This window comes from Scomber scombrus, chromosome 13 (genome assembly GCF_963691925.1).
Source record: "Scomber scombrus chromosome 13, fScoSco1.1, whole genome shotgun sequence".
Classification (NCBI taxonomy): Eukaryota; Metazoa; Chordata; class Actinopteri; order Scombriformes; family Scombridae; genus Scomber; species Scomber scombrus.
The window spans coordinates 21143784-21167342 of record NC_084982.1 but is presented as its reverse complement, the minus strand read 5'-3'; the positions used below and the strand labels follow the sequence as shown (position 1 = coordinate 21167342).

At 37.6% G+C, this 23559-nt stretch overlaps 1 protein-coding gene across 1 annotated transcript in view; it reads left to right on the top strand.

Annotated features, from left to right (window-relative positions):
- The window catches only part of lrp1bb (low density lipoprotein receptor-related protein 1Bb), a 194308-nt gene that overhangs the window by 137919 nt on the left and 32830 nt on the right, over positions 1–23559 (top strand). The window contains exons 51-66 of the mRNA XM_062431318.1: positions 6189–6308; positions 7164–7292; positions 7790–7912; positions 8861–9001; positions 9237–9424; positions 10606–10789; positions 10875–10960; positions 14730–14852; positions 17727–17908; positions 18193–18392; positions 18778–18966; positions 19101–19249; positions 19552–19645; positions 19898–20014; positions 20664–20783; positions 21621–21740. Of these exons, the coding sequence (XP_062287302.1) occupies positions 6189–6308; positions 7164–7292; positions 7790–7912; positions 8861–9001; positions 9237–9424; positions 10606–10789; positions 10875–10960; positions 14730–14852; positions 17727–17908; positions 18193–18392; positions 18778–18966; positions 19101–19249; positions 19552–19645; positions 19898–20014; positions 20664–20783; positions 21621–21740 (2265 nt within the window). The remainder of the gene's footprint in view (positions 1–6188; positions 6309–7163; positions 7293–7789; positions 7913–8860; positions 9002–9236; positions 9425–10605; positions 10790–10874; positions 10961–14729; positions 14853–17726; positions 17909–18192; positions 18393–18777; positions 18967–19100; positions 19250–19551; positions 19646–19897; positions 20015–20663; positions 20784–21620; positions 21741–23559) is intronic.

Sequence of the window (23559 nt, the reverse complement as noted above, 5' to 3'; positions counted from 1 at the left end):
TATAAATCTCTCATCTGAAGTAATGTGTAAGGATACAGGGATCTAAATGTCTGCATTAAATTGAAGCCACAGACAACAACATACTAATAAATACATATGTATTTAACTAAGTTGTTTAATAAGTCAATAAAGGATGCACTACCAGCACATTTAAATTCCAGCTAAAGTAATATGACTAACCAACTTTTTTTTAAATAATTGAACTGAAGAGTTCAATTCCTACAACACTTTAATAATAGAAGCAGATAAAGAGAAGGAAAGGTCAGATATCTTACTTTCCGTAGCACTATCCTGAGATGACTAGGTCGGGACAAAGAGAAATCAGCTGTTTCAGCTGTGGCGTCAGCCTTAAGATACAGCCTTGTTTTAACTTACCGAATCAACACAGGGTTCATCCAATAGATGGAGGAGACAAAACTGATCTGATATGGTTGTTTCTGGTAACAGTAGCATGAGTAAGTGAGTCATTTTGCCTTGAAGTGTACTTACTGACCAGATCAACTTTATTACTCTATAATTCATAATTCAATATAATAATTCATAATTCAAAATGATTTGATGCTAAAAACAAAACTACATTTCAAGTTATAAAAAGCGAAAGGATTTCAACATAAAGTGTATTTCACTGGAGTTAAAATACTGCACATAGCTTAAAAGAAAATATAGTTAATTTAGGAAATTGTGGTATAGGAGAAAAAAAAACCCACAATGGTCACTGAAATAACTTGAAACTGACAAAAGTAATAATAAATAAAAATTTACTGAAAATTAACCAATGAAAATCAGACATTGCTTTTGAATTGTGATTGAACAGAATAATTTTAAAAAAAAACAAACTAATTAAACAGGCCTGGACAAAAAGGATGGCGCCCCTAGAAAATATTGAAAATAATTTGACCATAGGGAAATGTTAAACTAAGGTGTGCCCTCTAATTAGCATTACAGGTGCTTTCAGTCTGCCTATTTAAAGGGTGACAAGTAGTCACTGTGCTGTTTGGTGACATGGTGTGTACCACACTGAACATGGACCACAGGAAGCGAAGGACAGAGTTGTCTCAGGAGATTAGAAATAAAAATTATAGACAAGCATGTTAAAAGTAAAGGCTATAAGACCATCTCCAAGCAGCTTGATGTTCCTGTGACTACAGTTGCACATATTATTCAGAAGTTTAAGGTCCACGAGACTGTAGCCAACCTCCCTGGATGTGGCTGCAGGAGGAAAATTGATGACAAATTGAAGAGACGGATAATACGAATGGTAACCAAAGAGCCCAGAACAACCTCCAAAGAAATTAAAGGTGAACTCCAAGGTCAAGGTACATCAGTGTCAGATCGCACCATCCATCATTGTTTGAGCCAAAGTGGACTTCATGGGAGACGACCAAGGAGGACACCACTGTTGAAAGCAAATCATAAAAAAGCGAGACTGGAATTTGCCACAATGCATATTGACAAGCCACAAAGCTTCTGGGAGAATGTCCTTTGGACATATGAGACAGAACTGGAGCTTTTTGGCAAGGCACATCAGCTCTATGTTCACAGACGCAAAAATGAAGCATACCAAGAAAAGAACACTGTCCCTACTTTGAAACATGGAGGAGGCTCGGTTATGTTCTGGGGCTGCTTTGCTGCATCTGGCACAGGGTGTCTTGAATCTGTGCAGGATACAATGAAATATCAAGACTATCAAGGCATTCTGGAGAGAAATGTGCTGCCTAGTGTCAGAAAGCTTGGTCTCAGTCGCAGGTCATGGGTCTTCCAACAGGATAATGACCTAAAACACACCGTTAAAAACACCCAAGAATGGCTAAGAGCAAGACATTGGACTATTCTGAAGTGGCCTATGAGCCCTGATCTAAATCCTTGGTCCCACATCTGTGGAAGGAGCTGAAACATGCCGTCTGGAGAAGGCACCCTTCAAACCTGAGACAACTGGAGCAGTTTACTCATGAGGAGTGGGCCAAAATACCTGTTGACATGTGCAGAAGTCTCATTGACAGTTATAGAAATCGTTTGATTGCAGTGATTGCCTCAAAAGGTTGTGCAACAAAATGTTAAGTTAAGGGTACCATCATTTTTGTCCAGGCCTGTTTAATTAGTTTGTTTTTTTTAAATTATTCTGTTCAATCACAATTCAAAAGCAATGTCTGATTTTCATTGGTTAATTTTCATTAAATTTGTATTTATTATTACTTTTGTCAGTTTTAAGTTATTTCAGTGACCATTGTGGGTTTTTCTTTCATTAACAGAGGGGTACCAACAGTTTTGTCCACGTGTGTATATATGTATATATACATGATTTAATAAACTGTCCCAATACCTGAGTTAAACAACTTGACTAGGTTACGCAATAAACAAGTGGTCTTTGAGGACTATATTTCAGATTAATATGTTCTGCTACTACTCCTATCGGGATATTTCATACCAAAAGTTAAACAGCATCAGTTCAGTCTAATGAAAATATACCACAGTTAATGCTATTCTATTTAACTTATGATGGTTCTTCAATCAAACCTTTGAACGTCTAGTATATATGAAGATTAGGAAAACACAATACAATTACTGCAGTTTTTTATGTACATCCATAGTATCATTCCAAATGATATTTGTACTTTACCGCTGGATATCACTCCTTTACTGCACCTATTTAAATTCCTACTACAAGTCATATGGCGTTAAATGGCAAGTTAGTGAATAGCATAGCCAGAAAATAGTACCCACAGGAAGTCTCTCTTCAGTGTTAAAAACTTTACTAAAAGTGACCACTGGAGGGAAATGTGGGTATATGTAATGTGTGGTAATTTCATCGACTCGTAATTATCTTAGCTAAATTTTATCATAGAAAATTCAGAGTCAGACCATATTCACTGCAATTACTTTGTGACCAATAAAATTGCAAGATAATTATACCCTTAATAAACATTAAATCAAACTTTGGCTAAAGACACACAGAATACTCAATCAAAGCCCTCCTTTAATTTATGACTGGCGCCTGGCAAATGTTCTTATCTGAAGTCACACTAGAGTGAAAAACCAAAGGAGGAGGATAAGTGTGTATGTGTGTGTGTGTGTGTGTGTGTGTGTGTGTGTGTGTGTGTGTGTGTGTGTGTGTGTGTGTGTGTGTGTGTGTGTGTGTGTGTGTGTGTGTGTGTGTGTGTGTGAATGTGTGTGTGCAAGCAAGCGAGTTAGAGGGGAGCGGAAGAGAATTTAAGAAACATAGAAGCGTGATGATAGGATTGTCCCAACTCATCAAAATGAGATGATGAGGTTAACTTGTGGTAACACAGTCTTTCTTGTTTTTCAAAGAAGACTTGTTTAATCTAGTGTTTTCTGAGACTTGAGGAGTTTATTAAAGAACTGCTTTTTAGTCTGTGTCATGAATCCCACTTCCACACTGTTGTGAGTGTCTGGAGGTAAATGGGAGAGCAACTGCTCTGAGTGAAGAGTCAGACTGACACTTTAACGTTGAGAAAGGACTCTAGGTTTACCTTCGAGGAAATTTCCAAATTAAAGTTGAATATACATCCATATTCTATTATATATTAGGTGAAGAAACTACTGCAATTGAGTTGATTAAGATGAAGCTCTATAAACATTGGTGGTCTTTTCATAGTGCCACTATGAGGGTGACATTTTAATTTTTTAGTAAAATGTCAACTATTATTGGATGGATTTGCCATGACATTTGGTACACATATCCATGATGCCCAAGGGATGATTTGTAATGTATTTGGTCATCCCCTGACTTTTCATGTAGTGCCACCAGCATGTGATAATTTTCACTTATCCAGTGAAATATTTCTACATCTACTTTATTGATTGACACAAAATTATTAAATTATATGGACATTCATAGTTGCCTGACGATGATCCCCTGACTTCTTATTGTCAACAGTAAGTTGACCTTTGTGATTTTGTTTGAAAACGTCTTGACAAGTAGGACGGATGCCATAAAATGTGGTACAGACATCCATGCCCCCCTCAGGATGGGATTGTAATAACTTTCTCTTGACTTTTCTTCTAGTTCCATTATCAGGCCAATATTTTAGTTTGCTCAATGCATTGCTTTATGATCAAATGCTTGCAAAACTAATAAACATCAATTTCAGATACTTTATGTTTAGTGCTAAGTAGGAAATGTTAGCATGCTAACAGGCTAGATTAACTTATTAAGATAAATATTAAGAATGTAGTACCAGTAAATGCCATATCATGTTTGTACCTAAATCTAACCAAACCTTTACATTACCTTATAAAATGTAATTCATTTGTCAACATCATTTATAACAATTTTGGAAGACATGGACAAATGATCATTCTGCTGATAGAGGTTTCAGCTCAGAAAACATTTGTATGTGTTGTACTGGAGGGCTGGAACAAGTGATGTCTTTTGTCATTTCATTCGGAGGGCTAATTGAAAGCAATACATATTATTAAACATCAGCATGTTAGCAGTATCATTGTGAGCATGTTAGCATGCTGACATTAGTATTTAGCTCAAAACAGTTATGTGCCTAAGTACAGCCTCAAAGAGCCACTAGCATGGCTGTGAACTTCAGTCTTGTTTATGTATGATTCATTTTGCCTTCAAACCAGCCAGACTCCAGTAGTTTGGGATTGCTGACATCAGAGTCTAATTTCAAGAAGAAGAATAACACAAATAAAATGTGACCATAGAGCTTACATGTCTTTGCCTTTGAGAGTGTTTGGCTTGGATATTGCAGATCTTTTTCTTGTCTGGTTTGCTCTTCCTGTATAATTAACCAGCACCTTTGTTCACATTTCAGTTTCAGCAGATAGAGGAAGGCAGTTCAGCGCAATCTAGTTTTTATATGTAATGGTCTCCGGGTTATCTGATTTATTTTGTAAATTGGTCATGAATGTTGTTAGAGAGATGCATAACACATGGACAGCATTTCCATTCCTTCATCTAAGAATACCATTTGTGCCTGTGTGAAATGATAACACCCCATGCTTCAAATGTGCTTATATCAGAACTGATATGAATTATGCGACAATTCTTTGAGAAGTTCTGAATAGCTTTCTTAGGACAAATAGACAGTATTCCCATTCCTCCAAGTTAATTATCATATAAAAAGCTCTAGCCACTGATAATCTGACTGCAAAGGCAAAATGGTTTGTGGAAAATGTCACTACATTTCAGAAATTTCAAATTCCACATCTGATTAGATGAAATAGTCATTTGTCACTTCACAATGCATAATGTGCCTTTCCACAGCTTGAAACACTATTGAAAATGAGACATGAAAGACTTCCTTTGATAAATGTAATGTGCTGTAGACCTGCTATTTTGTTATACACGTGAAGCAGCTGTTCGCATTTGAAGTGCAAATTTAATATCACGCACAGACAGTCTGAATAATCATGGATTCCAGATTTAGCCACTTAATATTTATCTCGCCCTTATCTTACATCATCATATCAGTACACATAAAGCTGGTGTGATGAACAAAGTCTGACAGGAAGGAAAGCAACGCAGCATGAGAGACAGACCTCCCTCTCCTTTCCCCGCACCCCCAGCAGGATCCATAATTCCTTGTACTGTGGTCTGACCTGGAGCACGTATCCCCCCTTCTTGCTCTCAACATCTCATCAAAGCTATGTCAGACTTTGCCAGGCCTGGCATCTGAGAGAAAGAGAAAGAGACCACAGAACGACTCCCTGGGGAGAGTGGGATGGCTCAGTGACACAAACTCAGCAGAGTTTATGAATATATCCACATTTTACGCGATGAACAGAATATGTCTCAGTGTTCCCATCACTACTGGGACACTAGTTTCTTGTCAGATCAAAAGGGAGTCAATTAATCTGAATAATCAATACAGTAGAGTAGTACTATTTTGATTAAGTGCAGTATTAAATATGCAATTTAATCATTATTTAACCCTGTTTTGTGTTGAGTTTTTTCTTGCACAGTAACCATTAAAGAAAAGAAAAATATACTATGCAGAGTCCTTTGTGTGGCAGTTATACTCATGTGTGCTGCTAAGCTGAAAAAGCTACAAAGGAAAACAAGCAAGCCAAGGGGCAAAGAGGAGCCAGCACACTTGTTGTGTTTTGATTAAAGGCACTAAGCCCCTTCTATAGGGTATGCTGCTTCTTTGTTGTTGTTTCCTCACTTTGTATGATTTATGGCATTGGAATTTCTTTCCCACTGCCCTCTACAGACTCATCGTGCTTGTGGAACCAGTTTGCCTGCTCGAAGAACAAGTGCATTGCCAAACAATGGTTATGTGACGGGGAGAACGACTGCGAGGATGGCCTTGACGAGAGCGTGCAGATCTGCGGTTAGTGCCCTTTCAGATGTCATGAGGAATCTTGCTGCTCATATAAAAGGTCACATATGCTATATTACATGTGACAGCTCCATGTGTTCCTCTAGCTCAGCTGGAGATGAATGGACAGGAATTAAACAATCTTAATAAGACAACAAATGAGACCACAGGCATTTCTGATTCGAGTGGGCTCTGAGGCAAATAGATTTTTCATCACTGAGGCCCAAGAGGCACAACTATTTTAGTGGGCAAACGAGATGTGTGTGTAATGAATTCCACAATAAAATAAAAACGAATCCAACCTCAATAAAAAGACAAGAATAGCTGTGAACATTGGTTGTATAATTGGATTGTAATGGAGTGTCAAGGAAATATTAACGAAATGGCCCAGAGGTTTCAGAGGCCCAATTCCAGTTAAAAGCAACTTATGTATTGTAGCTGTGCATGCCTAATTAAGCTACTGCATTCACCTTTTATTTCTCTGTAGAGCCATTTTTCTGCAGTGGTCGCTTTTGCCTTAGACAGATAAAGGAGAGTATTGCTGACTTACAGAATTCAAGTGATTAATTGCCTACTCATTATTTGTTTATTGCTACAAGGGGAACTGCTACATGATTAAAGTCCATTGGGGTCATAAAGGGGTATCAATTTAAAACCATACCCAAATCCTTTATTCTTTTAGGTCTAATGTGGTGGGATGTGCTGTGGTTTTTGTAAAATCCTAGTCACAGAAGGTACCATCCTAGAAAAAGAAAAATGCATCTGCTTCAGTTCAGTGCCCTTTGTGCTTATTCTTCTCTGTGGTGCATTTGATCGTTGTATTTTTGGTTTTTGAAAGTAGAGCATGTGGTCCTGTTTCGCTCTCAGGCTCAGTGACATGCGCTCCAGGACTGTTCAGCTGCCCAGGGTCGTATGCCTGTGTTCCAAAACGTTGGCTCTGTGATGGCGAAAGAGACTGCCCTGATGGGAGTGATGAACTTTCTGCAGCTGGCTGTGGTAAACGCTGCTTTCTAGTTCAGCACTAAAATTGCTTTCTGCAATTATAAAAACAACTGAATGTAATCCCAGAATTAAGAAATGATTGTTTGTTTACACGTTGTTTTCCATGTAAAGTTTGAGATTACATTGCTTGAAATAGTAGCTCATAGAACATGAAACCCACATAACACCTTCTGTTTTTGTTTAAACAGGAAAAATAGTATAAAGTGGAAAGCTGTTTTATTTGCATATTTGCACAATTCTCTGAAAGTACTGTAATTTGGATTGCCTCCCACAAGTGGTACCGGACCATTGATCTGAACCTTTATTGTCTCTTCTTTGATTCAAGCCTACTTAATAACTGAAAAACAAGAAAAACACAGAGTCTAGTGGATTAGTAATTAGGCTTATAAATGTTGGTGCTCTATACATATTACATGCTGTTTTTGAAAAAAGCAAATCAAAAAAACTATCCATTGATTTGCACTTGAGCCTCACTTCTTCTCGTGTATTAGCACCCAACAACACATGTGATGACAGCTCGTTTCACTGCCACAACAAGGCATGCATCCCCCAGCGATTCGTCTGCGACCATGATGATGACTGTGGCGATGGATCTGATGAGTCAGTGGAATGTGGTAATTAGATTTATTTTGCTCTATTGCTCTTAATATTCACTAATTGTAAATGAATATGTCCTCATTTAAAGCTGCATTACTTGTTCTTTTTCATTGCTTATACCATTTAAAATCTGCATTATTTTTCAGAAAAGAGGTTCTCCATGATCATAGACCATACATTAAAAGGACTGAAATATCTAGAGCTGTTAACTAATTAAACTGTGAGATAAGACTCGCTAAGATTTACAGTATGATAAATATATGACCGATTTAGGAAGATCAAACCTGAAGGGAACTAAGAGTGTAGATACAGTGTAGGAGACACAATGTTTTAAGCAGTTCCTTTATTCCTTGGCCTGTTTGTTTATGCAAAATTTAGAGATAGAATAACACGTGGAATGATGTAATGATTACAGTGTGTAAAAGATTTGCTTTTTTAACCAGAAATTAATTGATTGATTGATTAGTTGATTGATTGATTTATTGATTGATTGATTGATTGATTGATTGATTGAATAAACTGCCATCCAAAGTAAGTTTGTTTTTAACTTTTGAAAATGATAATGTAATTTGGTCTTTTAGCAGTTGTATTATTATTATTATTATTATTATTATTATTATTATTATTATTATTATTATTATTATTATTATTATTATTATTATTATTATTATCAATCTATAAATATATGGTTTTCAGGTCTGAGTAGTGGGTTTCTAATATGCAGAGTGTTCTAAACTTATATTTGACCGAATGAACACCATTATACCTCCCAATGGCTTGATTTGTTCAATCAACAATGTTTCTATATACACTAGGAGCGTGCTTCAGTGGAAATCTTGTCATGTATATCTGTATGTTGCACTATTTGCACTCAATTCTACTAAAGTTGCACCTTAAATTGAAGCTGTGTCACTGCTCAGCCCATGTGTGACTCGGTTAAAAAATCACTATCTCTCTTTCTTCAGTCTATCGCTCATGTGGATCAGATGAATTTCGCTGCAGGGACGGCCGCTGTCTTCTTAGCTCACAGTGGGAGTGTGACGGCTATGCAGACTGTCCTGACCACTCTGACGAACTGCCTCTGAACCTCAAATGTCTGGCCGCAGGTAAGACTGCTGTTTGGCTCTCAGCTGGAATCTCTTCATCATTGTCACCAGCAGCACCTTTCGCCCAGGAAACTGGCAGGGACATATGGTGGAATTAAAAGGCGCTACAACCAGCAGAGCTTTCCAGAAAGGAATTAAGCTGTTGAGATCCTTTGTCAGATCAAAAACATCCCCTGACTTTGTTGAGAAATTAAAGGGCGTTGTGCCAGTGACAGTCGTCTCTTGCTCTTTTCAGGAAGCTTGTGCAATGGCTCCTTCTTCATGTGTTCCAATGGACGCTGTATTTCTGAGGGGAATCTCTGTGATGGGAAAGATGATTGTGGCGACCAGTCAGATGAGAGGAACTGTAATGTGAACGAATGCTTGAATCGTCGGGTTAGTAGGTGCACGCAGGACTGCCAAGATCTGCCTGTTGGATACAAGGTAAGTGACCAGTGGGATACTCATAGTTCAGTATCTTGGAAGTACAGTATAAACCTAAATTTACACCTAAACCTAAACCTAATTCATCCAGCAAAAAGATAAACCAAGCTGCAGTAAAGTGTAGGTGGATAGACAATAAATGAAGAAACATTTATAACAACCTATGAGACTGTGTGATTTGCATTATAATATGAATGACCCACAGTTCTAAGCACTAGCATCCTTTCTAATTCAGGAGCAGGTAAAATGTGGGGCTTATATTACTAATCGTGTAGACATGAATGATTAATGACTGATAATGAATCAAGCCTTACTTTGCACATCATTAAACAGATAAAGATGGGTGGGAGCATGCACACATCTAGTCTTTACCTTTTTGAATAACCTTGAATACTGTAAGGAGAGTTTAATGATATGCCAACAACTGTCTGTGCTACCAGACTGTGTTGGCTGTGCCGTGCCTGGCAATAGTAGCGTGTGATGTAAGGGTGGAATCCAGGTCAAGGCCACATCCACCAGAGTGTTACGTTGGCAATCTCTGTGGTCATACTGCAGTAGTTAATGCTTTCATCCCTGGATTTCTCTCTCTTCCTCTTCCATAAGATGGTGTTCACTGCATCAGAAAAGTGGCTGAAAGCATAAAAAACATCTCTTTCCTGTCACAACGGGGTTAGAGCTGCACAGTGAGCACATCAATGCAGACCCTTGGCTCATCCGTTTGTGGCCTGAACAGGGAGATCAGCAGAAAGGTCCTCGAGGTTATAACTGGTTAAGAAAGGGATTTGCTGTGGATCCAGAGGAGCTGATACAAGCACTTTGAGTTATTTTAGGGAGGCCCTGGTCATGAAAGTATGATGAACTTTTTGGTACAGTATGCCTGTATCATGGCTTTGATGTCATCATATAGGGTATGCTGGTTGTTAGGTTTTGAGGCATTTTCGTTGCTGACCTTCACTGCTTTGATAAGACTTTGAATAAAAACTAGACAAATCTTAAACTAGCATGTTATACAGTAGCATACTGCTTTTATAGCACAGTATACAGAAATAACCAAAAAAGGGTAAAAAAAGATCTCAAATGTCTTAGCCAATTGGAACATAAAACATGAGCAATTTGCTTGCAAAGGAATTTCAAATCTACCATTTTTAAAAATGTTTTTCATTGTGTTTTCCTGTCATCAGTGCAAATGCTGGCCTGGTTTCTACCTGAAGGATGATGGGAAGACATGTGTGGATGTTGACGAATGTTCCACTACCCTTCCATGTAGCCAGCGCTGCATCAACACCTATGGCTCCTACAAGTGTCTGTGCGTCGATGGCTACGAAGCCTTGGAGCGCAACCCTAATACATGCAAGGCTCTATCTGGTTAGCCTGATTTTTGCTCTCTCCACTTGTAGAATGCTACTGTAAGTCCCACCGGTCTTCTAATACTGCATGTTCCTCATTTCAGCTGAAGAGCCTTTTCTCATTATGGCGGACCACCATGAGATCCGGAAGCTGAGTGTGGATGGCTCAAATTACACCATCTTGAAGCAGGTAAGCGATAACTGCATCATTGTCATGTAGTGTCTGTAGAGACTTTCTCACAGGATAGAGGATGAGCGTTAGTCCTGTTATTAGATTGATTTACTGCTAAGAGATGTCAACAGATTGTCAATCAAATTACCATCATGTCCTCTTTTTGTCTAATTTGTAGTTTCTCTGCTCTTTTGTACACAGTGTGTCAGCTATACCTTAGAGAGTATGGGTTTAAATGACTTTGACTCTTAATGCAGAACAAGCAGGTTTCTCTAATCCCAGTTCATTGCAACTGAGTTACCTAAGTGCATGTAAAAAGGTCATACATGAAGCCATTTAAGATGTATAACAACATGGTGTGCAGAGCCAATTTGAAAATACGAAATTATTCTCTGTAAGCTGAGAGTATAATTATGTATACCCAATGTTAGGAAAGTTCACTTTCTACATGAACTAGTTCAAAGTTCAGTTCACAAATTTTAAAATGAAGTAGTTCAGTTCATAGTTCATAATCTCAAAATGTTGAACTAAGTTCTCAGTTCCAAAAATGAACTAGTTCATAGTTCTTTTTTTTTTTTATATATATATATATATATATATATATATATATATATATGTTGCTGCGAGCTATTATTTTTCAAAATTATTGCCACAGCCCATATCGAACCACAGACAGCAATTATTTTATCAGTTTTAACACTGAAACTATGCGTCAGATTTCAAAATTGTTTTAAGTAATCATACGAAGATGCCGTATTAATGGTGGAGGCAGAGTCTGAGGTAGTGCTGCTGCCTTCATTTTTTTTCCCTCCATGCTTCACATTTTGATGGCGCATGCGGCGGTGCGACTCTGGTGGCAGTGGTTGCCAAATTGGGTTTTTTCCGCTACATATTAAGGCCTGTTTGCGGTGTGTTTTAGCCGGGTTTTCATCTGGAAGGTTCTATGGAAATCTGGCACTCTCTTGAACAAATTTAAACTGTGAGAGAGCGCCGTTCACAAACGCTAGAATGAATGCGTTCACAATAACTTTCATCAGGCAGAAATGCAGTATGTTCAGTTCACGTTCGCCCAAAATATGAACGAGTTCACGAATGATCGTTCATTGAACGCATTCAGGCACAACCCTGTGTATACATACCAAATGTGTGAAATTGTACCTTTATACAGAGAAGTTAAACATGAAGCAAGTCATACACTGTGAATGTATTTCTCCTATTATAACAGTACAGAGCCTTTATTGCAGATTTATGGATAATTGTGTTGGAAAAAAATAAAGTAGACATCATGACAGTGAAAACAAAATGATATGATTCAGACTCTAGGAGATATAGTTGTATCAAAATGTTTGCAGTCTGTTTGTCACAAATCATTCGATGTGCTTTGGTCTTTTTTTCTCTCAAGTTTGCTATACTTTATCAGAGAGGCACCTCATTCAGCTGCACATTTTATGAGATATGAGGGGAAAACTCCTTTTCACTGTAAATTATTAATTACCTCTGCATAGGTTAGTGTACTCCTCAGCTTCAAGGGGTTATCTTAACAAGAGGGTTTCATGGTTAAACTTTTAATGGTGCTCAAACCTCTTTTAAGTATTGTTTTGTGTAAATGAGATGTCCACTGTCTGTCATGATTTCCCAACTTCCACCATACAGGAAGAGAAAAGTGTCCATTCTGATTGGCAGAGATCAAAATCACCCAATTGAATACCCCATGGAAAAGCTATTTCAATCGTTCTTAGGTCTCATCACAGCTGCTCAGGGCAATGCTTGAATCTGACTGTTGATTATCACAAACGGTTGGCTGTGATTGACTGTAAATCAGCCCACAGGTAGCCAGCAGTCCCCTCTTACGGTCATGTTAACCTCTTGACTCGATGTACTCTACTGTTTGTATCGGAGTTCTCATCAGCTACAACTCAGTTTAATCACTGCATGTAATGGAAACTAGAGAGGGAAATGTGCACATGGCTTTGTTAAGTGGTGGTGGATACTTCACTGACCTCATCTCACTTAACCACACCATTACATACCCTGTTCAGATTATATGTTCATGATATTATGTAAATTTCAAATGAGCCAATCATTATCTTTATATTGCTTCTGCTGTCTGAATAAATTTGTCCTCCCACCACAAATATGACTGAATCACAACATAACTCTTATCACTCCAACACATTTTAAAGCCTATTCAGTGTGTTTTAGAGCTGCTCTGTTTATCCTCTCCTACCTAGTTTTAATTTTTCAATATGATCAGTTACAGTAAAGCTGTAACATCAGATTCTGCTTTTCATTAAGGTAATGTGATGATGTTGGATAACTTTTTTTTTAACAATAATTAAGTTTTGGCCTAAATCTTAGAGAAGCGAGCTTATGATTGGCGGGTTACTCGTTCAATCCCCCAGACCAGCAGGGTAAACCAGGTTGAGGAAAGTGAAGAAGCAGGGCTTGCCCCTCCCTCATTACCACTATTCAGGTGCCCTTAGGCAAGGCCCTTAACCCCAACTGCTCCAGTGGAGCTGCTCAGCTGCCAGCAGATCATACTGTGGTTGTACTGCTTCTATGTATGAATATGTAACTGTGTGAATGTGATCTGGGGCTTCCTGAAAAAGAGACCATTGCATTTTAGCTAACATTCTGTGTTGTTATTTCACTGATTTAACAAAAGAAATCAGTGAAATAACAACACAGAATGTTCTTATTATTGTTCTTATAGACAACAGCAGCACAGTTGATAGATACAGTAACAACTGCTGTCCTGGGAAATTATGTCCGTGAAGTATAGTCAACTTTATTGGTTGATTAAACTTGAGCACATTGCAACCAATTGAAATTGTTGGCTGGTACTATAGAATGACCTCACTTCATAATCATGCTTAAAGCAAAAGCAAAGTTAATTGGGAAGCAAAACTTTGTTGACCACATTCACTGCCCTTAAGATTTTACTGTCAGACATAGTGTCTTTGTGTTGTTATAAAGAGAAAAGTAGTTGAATATGTGGACATGCATATGGACACGCTACTGATGCAAGTACTTGCACTGTGATAAAGTGTTGTAATTAAGTTTTTATTTTTTTATGAATTTCAAATGTATTTTTACTTTTACTGTTTCAAGCTTATGATTGGTTTTCATGTAGTGAGCAAGGGAAATGAACTGAAAGTGTAGCTCTAGATCTGGAGGCTCTGGTAAGGTGTCATGCGGGTTTCATCTTTATAGCTGATGGTTGGACTGAAGGAAGGCTCCCTCGGGACACTTTGGCGCCTGTCTGTGAAGGTGTTGATGATCTGATGAAGATGTCTCATTTCACCTGTCAGATTATCTGACACCTTTTCTGTGCACCCATAGTGCGAGAAAGCAGGGTGGGGGCACTTGTTTGGTGAGCAGCTCTGTCTGACTGACAGCAGGGTCCTGTGAGCATGACAGAGAAGGGAAGTACCTCACTCATGTGCTTTGATAGGACTTCGACTTGCTTTTCACTGACTCTTCAAATACTCTGTATTGCTGAAGGCATTGCAACCTATGGGAAAACCTAACTAAATCAATACTGCTTGTAAATATCATAGGAGATACTGTAGAAATTACATCATGTTGCTACTTATTTGCTACTTATTTGTAAGTATTTCAAATAATTGATCAAACTTAATCTGTTTCAGTGTTACCTGTTGTCTATGTTCTATACAATAAACAATTATAATACATGACAATTTGCTCCTGAGATGCATTTAAATTTCCCCTATTCAACAACCTTTTTATATTTATAGAGTCCTTTCTTTTTGTGTGTACTTCACAGGGTCTCAACAACATCATCCACATAGACTTTGACTACAAGAAGGAGTTTATCTATTGGGTGGACTCAACCAGGCCAAGTGGTCGAAAAATCAACAGAATGCGCCTCAATGGAAGTGATCTCAAGGTACATCAAGATTTAGTTGATTGTGTATCATTTGTTTCCTTGTGCTACCTCACCCAAAAATCATTGACTTTATCTTTTATTTCTGCCTCTCCAATGTTTTAAAATTATTTTATTAATCCTTCTTTGCAATATCCAGCAGCTGTTTTATGCATTTTAACTCATATATTTTACATTATCAAGATCACACTGGCTTTTTAATGTTGAAGATGAGTCATATGTGATGAGACATCAGTTGATGATGGGAACTCTTACTCCTTTTATATAGACCACATAAAGGATTTTTACAGCCTGTTAGCTTAATCAACAATGAGTGTCTGTAAGTGATAATACTAGTCATATCACCAATGGCTTTCAAATGAATGTAACAGGCCTAATGAACACAACAGTGCTCTTTGGTTTAATCACCCAGATTTGTCTGGGTCATGGGATCGGAGCCCAGACACTGGGGACACTGGGACGTCAAAACAGAACACCTGCTGGGCCCACATCCCACAACTCATTAGCATTGGTGTGAGGGGGGAACCGGACCCATTCAGCTCAATTACTTCCACAGTCTGTGTTTAAGCCACTGCCACAGCTTAGCAAGAGGACAAACTGCGTGAGACACAGATCGGGGAGGTCCCCAAATTGTGTTAATTAAAAGAGCCACTGATATCCAGTAGAATGTTATAGGCTTGTGAGGAGGAGACAGATCGGACATGAGTAAGGATTTCTGTGGATTTTTTACTCTGCCAAAATGGGATTTTCATCTGATTCTGGCAGAGATTAATTTAATTCTACAGTTTGATTAAAACAGTGTAGGATTATAGTATTTTGATTTTCAGTATTTCCTTTGTTATTATTTGTATTTTTCCCTGCTGCTGCACTGAAACATAGACACTTAGGTTTTAACGGTTAGACACAATCAGCCATGTTACATATGTTATGATACAGCCTGTGTTACATGTCACCATGGTGGCAAAGCACAATTGCTATTTATGTATGTGAAAACACTTTGGATTAACACAATTATGAGAGACACATGCACCATGTCTTCTTAGGGACATTTCAGTTCTAAAGCAACAAGTTTTACTTTTAATGGGCTGAAAGCAAAAGTTTTGTGTCAGCCCAAAGTGAAACAACTTTCAGTAACTGTAGAGATCAAACATACTCTGGATTCTTCAGATCTTTATGTTTTAGAGTCACATTCAAATATTGACATCCCTCATAACTTAGAACAAGTTAACTTTCTGGAACCGAAGGCTCTATTAAAACATAAACTAATCTTTTGAGTCAATACAGTCAGATGCCATGGATTAAGTCCACCAAAGGGACTTTACTGTACATAATGTAATGCATATCAATTAATTTTTTCCCGGGGAGGTAGTTTTGATGGAAAGTATTGCACATTGAGTGACATTTTAGAGGCTGTTTTTATTTTTTTGTCCAAATTACTGCTTAGAAAACAGTCTAGTCTTTTGCCAAGGCTATATATTTTCTCGCAAATGATGACAGAAAAGGCCTCAAAGCACACTATGTTCTTTAATGACAGATTGCACGGGTGCTGGGATTTTGAAAAAATGTTTTCAAGGCATTGGCTTTATCTGCCAGCTGGCACAATGATTGTTTATTCTGAACAACTGCTTTTTCAAACTCAAAGGCTAGACTATCGTGGGGGTACTGATGGAGTTCCTAGATAGTTTCTAGATTTTGGACACATCAGTTAGATACCTTCAATTATATTTTATAGCGCAATTAGACTAATGAGAGAATTAATGAGCTGTTACCATAGCTTTCTGTCTCTCTACTGCCCTCTCCCCTACCCCATCTGCTTTATTTTTTATCATTTACTGGTTAACAAATACTCATATAAAGGGTACTTTTTGGAAATGAACTGTTTTCTGTTGTCACATACAGAATTTTACACTGTCATTGTATTTGAGTATCCAGCTAATGAGGCTACCTTGTATTGCACACACAAGTGCAAAGAGCAAATTACATGACTTTCACTGGATCATATAAAATAAACTCTGTCATGCATATTGTCTTCAGCTTTTTTTCACTTTGATCTATATTAGCAGATAGCCCATATTTAAGTGCTCATCAAAATACAATGAATGTAATTAAGAGTAAGGACGAGTCAGATTAATTATATTCTTACTAATGTCAGCCACAACTGTAGCTGTCTTACAGCAGCAGAAATGATTTGTGCTCTCCATCTGTAGTCTCTAATTTGAGAAACATGTTATGCATAATTATGCATGGGTCAAACTACATTGGTACCTTAATTAATTAGATACAACTTCAGACACAATTCACTGATCTGACAAAGTGAGTGCAAAGTGTGACTTTCTTAACACCAGACTAGTACGCTCTTTCACAGACAGTCCAAGTGACATCATTTGGAGTATAGTAGGTATCAACTTTTAGCAAAACTCAAAACACCATAATAAACCAAACAAATATGTAACTGTCAGTTAATGCTTTTCCCATGTTAGCAGTTGTGGCAATACATTTGGCACATAAACATAACTCAATATGACACTTTATTTATCAGATTTACAACAACATTTTCATAAGTTTGAGTAAGAGAAACACTGATAACAGACATCTCAGATAACAGCTTGTAGACCAGTCATCACAAGGATATTAATTTTAGTTGTGTGTTATTGAGAGCATACTAATGTCTTTAAAGTGATGTTTATGGGATATAAAAGTTGATTCAGAGTGATTCTGATTTCTGTCAGGGTTGAAGTAATGTCTTCCAACCTGACATACAACCCATCCCTTGTACATGTTCTAGTGTTAATTGATGGTTAATAATGTCATGCATGTCTAAGATGCAAGGGTCACAACTAGCAACTGAAATTGATTTCCATTTCCCTGCGTTACCAGATAGTCCACAGAACAGCGGTTCCAAGCTCCTTAGCAGTGGACTGGATAGGAAAGAATCTGTATTGGTGTGATGCAGAAAAGAATACACTGGAAGTATCCAAAGCTAACGGCCTCTACCCTACCATCCTGATCAGCTCTGGCCTCAAGAACCCCACGGATCTAGCTCTCGACCCACAGACAGGGTAAGCATATTACATTTTAGCAAGAACTCGCAGTTGATATCTGTGTTTTGTGTTACATAAAAGGTTTTTTTTTTCTCTCTTTTGGTCCATATATTGTGTATTAGCCAAGGTTTTATCTCACAACTTGAGTGGAGAACAGGGTATGTGTAGATACTTAAGTCGTAAACTCTTAGATCCAGCTCTCATTTGGGGAATTTCATTTTGTGTCTGTATTGATTTCCATTCCTATCATAGTTGCCTGCTGTAGTACATAGTTCTTTGAACTGTGCTATATTTCTGACTAGGTACGTATTCTGGGTAGACTGCTGTGAACCCCCTCACATTGGGCGTATTGGAATGGATGGTCGAGGGCAAACGGTTATCATTGACACAGAAATATATAGTCCCGCTGCTCTCACTATTGATTATACCAACAAGAGGCTCTACTGGGCAGACGACAACCACATTATGTTTGCCAACATGGACGGCACCCAAAAACGCAAAGGTGAGGCTAAGTTTGTGTCTATGTTACAGTAAGATACAGACAAAATCTTTAAATTTCTCAATAGTCTTACTTTTAAATACTTTTTTCCAATTCGGGCTTTTAAATGTTAAAACTGTAAATTAAACTCTAAGGATAAGTGGTACCTATTAGTGTTTAGACATGGTTATACAATTACTGCTATTATGAAGTAAGAATATTTTTTGATAAAAAATGCAAGATTGTAGTAATTTTAAATATTTGGATTATACTGATTGGAAATGTCAGCTCACATTGCTGCAAATGTCCAAAGTAATTTGTATTGCAAGTTCCCCTTTTCCACAGTTAGCTGCAAATCCTGGTTACTCAATTGAATAAAGTCTCAACATGGCCATTTGTCCCTCTTCAGTGTCTTATGATCACATCCAAGGGGTAATGGCACTGACTTTGTTTGAGGACTTTGTCTATTGGACGGATGGAAAGTCCAAATCACTACGGCGTGCTCACAAGACAACCGGCGCTCAAGGGATGGAGCTCCTCAACTCCTGGCAGGCCATCAAATCCATCAAGGTCTACCACTCCCTGCGCCAGCCTGAAGGTATGAAGTCCATCTGGCACTTGTGTTTATTCTATCCTACCATGCTGAGCAGTGTTTAGTGGCATTCTACAGTTTTAGAACTGAAATGGCTTGTGTAATACAGTTTGGACTCTCTGTTTTGCACTTCTTTACAGTACCCAAGCACCAATGTCAGATTGCAAACGGAGGATGCAGTCATCTGTGTCTTCTGTCTCCCGGTGGGGAACACAAATGTGCATGTCCCACTAATTTTTACTTGGCTGCTGACAATAAGACCTGCCTCTCCAACTGCACCTCCAGTCAGGTCAGCTGAATGTCTCTTCCTTCCCACTACTAGTCCAGTTTGACAATATTGTTTCGATTGTTGCTTTTCTGTCCTGACCAGTGCTTTCCCCTCAAAGGCAAAATTGCTTTACTTTGATATGCTTTTCTTGTCTGACATGTACCTCAGGTCTTAGGAAATGGTTATTTATTGATTTTGACTTTGGCTTTGAAGAAACTTGAAGCTAAAGTGGGGATTTAAGTATTCATGTTGACTTCTGTTTTTTTCTTTTTTTTTCTTTTTTTCTTATATATATCAAATATATTTTTCTGTGGTACTAACAGTTTCGCTGCGGGACAGATGAGTGCATCCCTTTCTGGTGGAAGTGTGACACGGTGGATGACTGTGGGGATGGATCAGACGAACCTGCGGACTGCCGTGAGTGTCATGTTATTTCCAAGGTTGGCTTTTAAATAGAGCTATAGCAAAGAAAGTCATCTCCTATTCTGGTGAGCTTCGGGGGATATTCAAATTGAATTGGAACAGAAAGGACTGATGTTTCTGTCTTTGCTGCTTATTCACTTTTGGTTTATAGGATTTTTTTATTTACCTGTTTACACTTTTACACAGGGCCATATACCAATGTATGTAATAAACCTTGAGATACAGTTGTGATTTCCTTTTCAACAGCGGAATTCAAATGTCAGCCCGGCCGCTTCCAGTGTGGTACTGGCCTTTGTGCTCTTCCTCCCTTCATCTGTGATGGAGAGAATGACTGTGGCGACAACTCAGACGAAGCTAACTGTGGTAAATATGGAACAACTATTGCTGTTTAAGATGAAAACTAAGAGGTCCCTTTTCATTTAAAACCAGTTGTTAATTGCTGTGATGTTTCTGCATTTCCCATTGTCTTAGTTACATTATCCGTTAAATAGCATGTCATTTCTTCTTTAATTTTTATGTTGATTGTACAACAGTTTAGTGCTAAAACAGTTCTTTGATTAAAGAAGTGGTTGATCAACATAAAAATAATCAAGAACATAATATAACTGATTACTTGTTTATATAATTAATCAAGCAAAAATGCCAAATTGTTTGGACAAAGCAATTTTAGAATGTGAGGGTTTTGAGAGCTGACAATTAAAAAAGTTTGTTAACATTTCAAGGACTAAAGAATTAAGCAATTGACAACACAGGAAGGCTACAACAATAATTAGTTTCCCTCTTGTGTTCAGCCATGTTTATACTATCCACTTTTATTTATTAAAAACTAATTGCAAACATAAAATGTTTCACTACCTGTGGCTTTTTTCACAGCAGTAAAGGTAGAAGTGTTCATAACTGACTATACTGTAGATTAAACCAGCAGAAGCAGTAGGAGTGATGGTTTACTTCATTCAGACTAATTCCTTATTGATTGAACTTGCTTTGGCGCTCTTCCTGTTTCCTATTTTAGAGACATACATCTGTCTGTCAGGCCAGTTCAAGTGTACCAGGAAACAGAAGTGTATCCCTCTTAACCTCCGCTGCAACGGTCAGGACGACTGTGGAGATGGAGAAGATGAGACAGACTGCCGTAAAGACCTGCATTATTACTTTCAGATTCATTGTCTTAGAAATGGCTTTGCTGAGTTTTTAGATAAGTACGCTTATGGACATATGCTCAATTTGATGTCTCTACAACATAGCAAAACCTTAGATGAAAGTCACTATATAGATATATTATTTTATATGTTTATGTATTGGATAAACCACCTTAATTGTCTTTTTTTTCATTGTTAATTTACTTCTTTGTTTGGACAGACCATATGATGCCATTAACAATGCATAGACTTCATTAAGTATTCAAAAGGCAACCCTTGTTATACCCTGTTCTTGTGAAAAGGGATTAGATCTTGAATCACACAGAGGATAAGAACAGATTTTCCCTGCCATGATGTAACTCATCAGAATATCACACCCCATTCAAGTCTCTTAGCCTGCTGCATTGCATGTGATTGCAAGAGGGGTTAGAGTAGGGGGAAAGGGAATGCAAGACAGTAAGGAGGAGAAAAAGCTTTAATTAAAGTGAAGCTAATTACTTCACCCCTTCTTAGACTTTCAGCATGATTGGATGTGGTTTTGGATGCAATTTTGTAATGAACACTGCACTGCTGAAATTAAAATGCTATCTGAAACAAAGTGAGGTTTTACAACAGGAAACTACAATACTAAACTGTCAAGGTATGTCACGAAGATGTGTTAGTGGTTTGGAGAAATGAAGGGCTACAGTACCTCACTGGTCCTTACATCACAGTAGATTTTAATGATCACTCTGACATTCAAGTTATTTCTACAAATTCAACTTTCCTTCTGAATAATGACAGCAATAACTTTCTTCTTTCACACATACATTCTGTCTTTTTGCCCACAGCTGAGAGCACATGCTCGCCAGACCAGTTCCAGTGCAAGGCCTCCATGCACTGCATCTCCAAACTCTGGGTTTGTGATGAGGACCCTGACTGCGCAGACGGGTCAGATGAGGCTAATTGCGGTGAGTTGTGGAAACCCACTTAACCATAAATCACACTACTCCACTTTTTTCAGTCTAAGAGGGAGGAATCTGATTTAATCAGAATTAATTTTACACTTGCCTTCACTCTTGTCTGACTCAGACCTTTTACTTGTTCTCACTGCCTATCTGATTACGCTGAGGGAGAATACCATGAAGGACAACTGTCAGACTTTAAATACTGAATTCGCTCACACAAACACACACGTACAATCAAATTGAATTTCACTACCACAGGTATTTGATCGAAGCCATTATTACGAGGTCAGGTAAACAACCTTGGGAACTTTTACTTCTTCAGTATAAAAACTTCTCTGCACCAACTATTGGGATTATATCTTCTTGACAAACCTCTGAAGAGAGCAAAAATGTCTTCAATTAAAACAACTTCACCAGGAATGAAAAGATCAGTAAGAAAAAAATTACCACATACAAATTAGCAGTTGAACTAACTTCCCTGTAATGTTCCCAATGCAATGAGCTTGATGAAACCACAAGTCCTTGTGGTGATATCAGACACTATTATGTCTTTAGTCATAAAAGATGAGGCAAGCTGTCAGCTGCTCTCAAAATCTGTTTCTAAAACTTAATAAAATATTAAATATTAAAATATCAGAAACCAAAGCACTAGTCCAGGACTCATCTACTAGAGGACTGATTATTATTTCCCTTTTGAGAATGTGCCCTTTTCATCAAGTTTTTAATTTGCTATTGAAGGTTGAAAGGATAGTTTGGAAATCCACTCTAAACCCATAGTGAATGTTAGATATGGAGTAAAGTACAAAATGCTACTTTTAATTGTTGTTAATGTGGCCATGTTGTACACTTTAAAATGTTCTGCTGTCAAACACTGAGCTGTGAACAAATGTCTGTATGATTACTGAGACTTAATGTCTTTATGTTTGACAAGTCAGTATCACTAGATCATGCGTATAAAACAATAAACTACATAGTAGTTATACATAAATGGTACAATTCAACCTTCATCCTACCAATAAATTTAACATACAAGGACTACTGACTGTGGTCCCAGGACCCCAAAAATAAACTACTGTAAATAAACACAGCATAGCATCATAGCAAAACATGAACATATTTCTTCTCAAAACATCAACTAATCTGAAAACAAACAAAATATTATTATTGATTATTATTATTGATTAACTATTAATAAGCATGATCAATGATTTTTATTATTATTGTACAGTTAATTTGTGTATGTTGTGAAACGAAAATATATACTTTATGTAATATAAATTGCAGTTTTTATCCCAAGTACAGCCTTTCTTCAAAACCTTTAAAATGACTGACAAGGACCTCATGGATAAACTAATCACAGCCATCATAGCAAAATGTTGACTTCTTTCTTCTCAAAACATTATTAGTTTTGTAATTAATGCCATGTGAAAAAAGTGTGGGGGAAAAACGTGTGCCCCTACTCCCTTTTAATAGTGTGTGATACTTTAAATTAGAGCCCATGGCAAACATAAACTCAGTAAATAGCTCCATCTATTAAAAAACGCAAAGGTTGAATAAGGGTGCTTTTGACTGGTCCCACAGGGGCCCCAGTGCATTGGCATTTTTTTTTAAAAGCACTTATTAAAACAGGAACAGAAAACAATGATGTGAAGTCATTATGAACAACATGAAAAAAACTGGAATGATAGAATAAAGCACATAGATATGACAAAAGGTCTGGGGTCTGCAGGTACCCCAGTCAGTAGGATTAAGGTTAAGTGAAAGAATGTATCCAAACTGATTCATCTTGGAAATTAGCAGAGAAAAGTAGAATACAATGTAA